This window comes from Cherax quadricarinatus, chromosome 66 (assembly GCF_038502225.1).
Source record: "Cherax quadricarinatus isolate ZL_2023a chromosome 66, ASM3850222v1, whole genome shotgun sequence".
Classification (NCBI taxonomy): domain Eukaryota; kingdom Metazoa; phylum Arthropoda; class Malacostraca; order Decapoda; family Parastacidae; genus Cherax; species Cherax quadricarinatus.
In genome coordinates, this window is record NC_091357.1 from 6,782,977 (window position 1) to 6,788,815 (window position 5,839).

General features: G+C 45.4%; 1 protein-coding gene across 4 annotated transcripts; it reads right to left on the reverse strand.

Annotated features, from left to right (window-relative positions):
- Positions 1 to 902: 902 nt before the first annotated feature.
- Positions 903 to 5,008, reverse strand: LOC138854659 (dentin sialophosphoprotein-like). Of its 4 annotated transcripts, none has more exons than XM_070099044.1 (3): positions 4,899 to 5,008; positions 3,928 to 4,763; positions 903 to 3,693 (listed from the first exon to the last, which is right to left on the reverse strand). In XM_070099044.1, exons 1-3 carry the CDS (start codon positions 4,960 to 4,962, stop codon positions 1,336 to 1,338), a joined length of 3,258 nt encoding a protein of 1,085 aa, XP_069955145.1. In that variant the 5' UTR covers positions 4,963 to 5,008; the 3' UTR covers positions 903 to 1,335. The 4 variants fall into 4 exon arrangements, with proteins under 4 accessions (XP_069955145.1, XP_069955144.1, XP_069955143.1 ...); XM_070099043.1 differs by having other exon boundaries at positions 3,868 to 4,763; XM_070099042.1 differs by having other exon boundaries at positions 903 to 2,660; positions 2,718 to 4,763.
- Between the last annotated feature and the right edge of the window lie 831 nt (positions 5,009 to 5,839).

The following is a 5,839-nucleotide window of genomic DNA, read 5'->3' on the forward strand; positions in this document are numbered from 1 at the left end:
CAGCCTTGAAGAAGGTACCATCACCTCAGCCTTGAAGGTACCATCACCTCAGCCTTGAAGGTACCATCACCTCAGCCTTGAAGGTATCATCACCTCAGCCTTGAAGGTACCATCACCTCAGCCTTGAAGGTATCATAACCTCAGCCTTGAAGGTACCATCACTTCAGCCTTGCCTGTCCACTGCTTCTCTCCCCATCAATTAGTCATCTTTGCATGCGACTGTAGAAGCCTGCACAGGGGGCGAAACGTTTCCCCAGTAAAGACACCAGTGCTGCACCCGCGCCTTGGTCATCCATCAGAGTATAAGTTATCAGTAATATCTCCCTCGCAGCCACCGCAGAAAATCTAGCATCTTCAACATCAATCCTGAGTAAAGTTCGCTAAAAGACAAATGAGTTCAAAACCCACAAAGCTACTGCCAAACTTTTCACGGATAGTGAACGTGGGTAAAATCCCGGATAATCGTGAAATAGGGACGCTCCGTCACAATTGTTGTTTCTTACGGCGTGTCAACTCCATTATCCGAAGTCTACAAGTTAAAAAACAATGGTGGTTCACGATATTTTCCTGTACGAGGATCTCTTTTAACAGAACTGCGGCTACCCAGGATTTGATCCCGCATCGCCATGCCCAGCCCTGTGAGAACAGGTCAAAGTATGCATCACTCTATCCACTAGACTACTGTATTCATATGAAAGTACACATATGTACAGAAATTCATACTTACAAACATACACTTGTACATAGTTATATTTAGCTACGGTGGAATATTATGACTACCCTCCAGTATTTCTTTTGCGTGCATTGCGGTAGAGGAGGCTGGGCTTATGGAAGACGGGGATACCTTGCTCGGATCGCGCAGTGACCTAAATATATCTGGTGCGTTTAGTGCTTCAAATAAAAAAAAAATATCAGAATTTGAAATGAGGTCTCACACTCTGGGAGACCAGCACATTTCCATTGGGTAAGTTTATTCAGGTATACATAAATATAGTTGCATAGAAGCAATGTGTAGAGAACCTGGGATAACCAAAAAAGGTCAGACAAAGTGACTTATTTCCATTGGGAGATAGATCACCGTTTATATGGGACCTCTGGTCCTTTATCTGTCACAGGGAGACAACCAATCAGTCTTATTTCTTCTCGTGCTTGGTCTGCATGTTTCGTTTCTCGATCGAATTCCATTTGATCTCATGGATTGACTGCATAACTTTCTTCACTTGGGCTGCACTCATAATTTCCTCCATGTGGGGTCCCTTGGCTCACATTATATTCACTTGGTATTTCCTGGGATGCAGGAGGTTCATAACGTTGCACTGGTTTATCGAGTAACCACTACAAAATTTTAATGGCTGCCAAGACGTACAGGATACCCATTACTGGGTATTGGACCGGCCAGTAACTACCGCGGATCTCTTTCCTTAGCTCCTCATTCTGAGCTTTAAGAATTTTCACTTCTATCCCAGCCTGAACGTATTTATACTCTACGTTTTTGAGGTGGGATGTGAGGTCGTCTATCTCTAGTTGGATGACTCTGATAGATTTGTCGGTGTCTAGCTTAAGTTTCTTGTAGTCGTCATTAAGTTGATCCATATTGGGTGGTAAATTTTCCTTCTTCAGGGTCCCCTGAAGAGTGTTCACCAGGTGATGTCGACATTTTTTTACATGGCCGATACACACTTCGTGTTTATCCAGAGCAGCAGAGTGGGCAGCATTGAGGGTACTGTATTTCTGATCCATCTCGTACAGTTGGTTGCTAGCCAGCTGAGTCTCTTCTTGCAGTTCTTTAACGAGGAACTTGAGGTCCACCAGATCAGCATGCAACTCAGCATTCCTCTTGTAGTCCTCGTTAAATTGATCCATATGGAATCGTAAATTTTCCTTCTTCAGGGTCCCTTGAAGAGTGTTCACCAGGTGATGTCGACATTTTTTTACATGGCCGATACACACTTCGTGTTTATCCAGAGCAGCAGAGTGGGCAGCATTGAGGGTACTGTATTTCTGATCCATCTCGTACAGTTGGTTGCTAGCCAGCTGAGTCTCTTCTTGCAGTTCTTTAACGAGGAACTTGAGGTCCACCAGATCAGCATGCAACTCAGCATTCCTCTTGTAGTCCTCGTTAAGTTGATCCATATGGAATCGTAAATTTTCCTTCTTCAGGGTCCCTTGAAGAGTGTTCACCAGGTGATGTCGACATTTTTTTACATGGCCGATACACACTTCGTGTTTATCCAGAGCAGCAGAGTGGGCAGCATTGAGGGTACTGTATTTCTGATCCATCTCGTACAGTTGGTTGCTAGCCAACTGAGTCTCATCTTGCAGTTCTTTAACGAGGAACTTGAGGTCCACCAGATCAGCATGCAACTCGGCATTCCTCACTTTCTGCACATGTCCCTCTCGTCTGCACTCGAATAGATCATTTTCCACCTTCCTCAGAATTCCGGTGCGGCTTTCACACTGTTGTATGGTATTTTCAATTTTGTTCAAGCTTTCCTTATCGTACGAGAGAGACTCCGATAACTCATCAGATGAATCGTCGTCCGATGAGTCATCATCGCTGTCTGAATCACCTGAAAGCTCATCATCGCTGTCTGAATCACCTGAAAGCTCATCATCGCTGTCTGAATCACCTGAGAGCTCATCATCGCTGTCTGAATCACCTGAGAGCTCATCGCTGTCTGAATCACCTGAAAGCTCATCATCGCTGTCTGAATCACCTGAAAGCTCATCATCGCTGTCTGAATCACCTGAGAGCTCATCATCGCTGTCTGAATCATCTGAGAGCTCATCATCGCTGTCTGAATCACCTGAGAGCTCATCATCGCTGTCTGAATCACCTGAGAGCTCATCATCGCTGTCTGAATCACCTGAGAGCTCATCATCGCTGTCTGAATCATCTGAGAGCTCATCATCGCTGTCTGAATCATCTGAGAGCTCATCATCGCTGTCTGAATCATCTGAGAGCTCATCGTCGGTGTCTGAATCATCTGAGAGCTCATCATCGCTGTCTGAATCATCTGATAGCTCATCATCGCTGTCTGAATCACCTGAGAACTCATCATTGCTGTCTGAATCATCTGAGAGCTCATCATCGCTGTCTGAATCATCTGATAGCTCATCATCGCTGTCTGAATCACCTGAGAGCTCATCATTGCTGTCTGAATCATCTGAGAGCTCATCATCGCTGTCTGAATCACCTGAGAGCTCATCATTGCTGTCTGAATCACCTGAGAGCTCATCATCGCTGTCTGAATCATCTGATAGCTCATCATCCCAGTCTGAATCATCTGATAGCTCATCATCCCAGTCTGAATCACCTAATCGCTCATCATCGCTGTCTGATAGCTCATCATCGCTGTCTGAATCATCTGATAGCTCATCATCCCAGTCTGAATCATCTAATACTAGCTCATCCCAGTCTGAATCATCTAATACTAGCTCGTCCCAGTCTGAATCATCTGATAGCTCGTCCCAGTCTGAATCATCTAATACTAGCTCGTCCCAGTCTGAATCATCTAATACTAGCTCGTCCCAGTCTGAATCATCTGATAGCTCATCATCCCAGTCTGAATCACCTAATCGCTCATCATCGCTGTCTGATAGCTCATCATCGCTGTCTGAATCATCTGATAGCTCATCATCCCAGTCTGAATCATCTAATACTAGCTCATCCCAGTCTGAATCATCTGATAGCTCGTCCCAGTCTGAATCATCTGATAGCTCATCATCCCAGTCTGAATCATCTAATACTAGCTCATCCCAGTCTGAATCATCTGATAGCTCGTCCCAGTCTGAATCATCTGATAGCTCATCATCCCAGTCTGAATCATCTAATACTAGCTCATCCCAGTCTGAATCATCTAATACTAGCTCGTCCCAGTCTGAATCATCTAATACTAGCTCGTCCCAGTCTGAATCATCTAATACTAGCTCGTCCCAGTCTGAATCATCTGATAGCTCGTCCCAGTCTGAATCATCTGATAGCTCGTCCCAGTCTGAATCATCTGATAGCTCGTCCCAGCCTAGATCATCTGATAGCTCGTCCCAGTCTGAATCATCTGATAGCTCGTCCCAGTCTGAATCATCTGACAGCTCGTCCCAGTCTGAATCATCTGACAGCTCGTCCCAGTCTGAATCATCTGATAGCTCGTCCATGGCTGAATCTTGTAACAGCTGGTCCCACCGTTCTAGGACTTCTAAGCTGCTACTCTGGTACTGATACGGACGGTGGTCTGCACCTTGAACCATGGTATCATAATGATATTCATCCCTTACCACAGTACCAGGCTGACCACGAGGGACACCTCCAGCAGCAGCACCCTGGAGTCCACGAGAGAGATCTCCAGCAGCAGCACCCTGGAGTCCACGAGATAGATCTTCAGCAGCAGCACCCTGGAGTCCACGAGATAGATCTTCAGCAGCAGCACCCTGGAGTCCACGAGAGTGACCTCCAGCAGCAGCACCCTGGAGTCCACGAGAGTGACCTCCAGCAGCAGCACCCTGGAGTCCACGAGAGTGACCTCCAGCAATATAACCTTGAAGGCCACGAGGGTGACCACCTCCGTCAATATCACCCTGGAGGCCACGACCACGAGGGTGACCTCCAGCAATATAACCTTGAAGGCCACGAGGGTGACCTCCTCCGTCAATATCACCCTGGAGGCCACGACCACGAGGGTGACCTCCAGCAATATAACCTTGAAGGCCACGAGGGTGACCTCCTCCGTCAATATGACCCTGGAGGCCACGACCACGAGGGTGACCTCCTCCGTCAATATGACCCTGGAGGCCACGACCACGAGGGTGACCTCCTCCGTCAATATGACCCTGGAGGCCACGACCACGAGGGTGACCTCCTCCCTCAATATCACCCTGGAGGCCACGACCACGAGGGTGACCTCTGAAAGCACCATCATAGATGCCTTTTAAAATTAACAAAAACAAATATATCTTAAAATTCATTTTGTTGTAATTAATAAAAATATTTTTTATGTATTTAAGTTAGAGCTGAGAGAGAGAGAGAGTTGCAAGTGGTGGAGATAGAGCTGGAAACTTGAAGTATGGAGCTCTATCAAGCTCAACACCTGTGTTTATGACAGTCATCTCAGGCAGAGCTAGAGCTAGAGCCTCGGTCTTCCAGGGAGTGGCACTTCATGTATATGGAGCTGTCCTCTCCTTCCTCGAATCAAACCTGATTACACCTCACCCTGCATTCCCCAGGCGTTGTAATGAGTGTGTAAGTACACAAAATATAAGTGTATACTAAGTGTGTATTGAGTCACTGTTTATTGGATGTATTGTACTCACCTATATGTGGTTGCAGGGGTCGATTCACAGCTCCTGGCCCCGCCTCTTCGCTGGTCACTACTAGGTCCACTCTTCCCTTAGTATATGTATACTGAGGAAATGCTTAACATGTATATTGAGTTTTTACTGAGTGTAAATGTATTCTCAGGATGTGTAAATGTATAGTGTATACCGAGGGTGAGTATTGCGAGTAATTTTATACAGAGTGAAAGTGTGCACTAAGAGTGTATACCGTGTTTGAGTGTATACTGAGTGTAATTGTATACAGGGTATAAGTGTGTATTGAAGTATATATATATATATATATATATATATATATATATATATATATATATATATATATATATATATAATATATTTTTTTTTTTTTTAACAAGTCGGCCGTCTCCCACCGAGGCAGGGTAAACCCCCCCCCCAAAAAAAATAAGAAAATCCACTCCTGCTTATTACTGTCTGCATTATCCACTCATATTACTGTCTGCATTATCCACTCATATTACTGTCTGCATTATCCACTCATATTACTGTCTGC

Bases quoted from the DNA above. Each gene is read 5' to 3' on its own strand.
- LOC138854659 (XM_070099041.1), bottom strand. From the start codon at position 4,962: ATGAATTTTAAGATATATTTGTTTTTGTTAATTTTAAAAGGCATCTAT. The intron at 4,764-4,898 runs GTCACCCTCGTG...TTGACGGAGGAG, and splicing joins CTATGATGGTGCTTTCAGAG to GTCACCCTCGTGGTCGTGGC.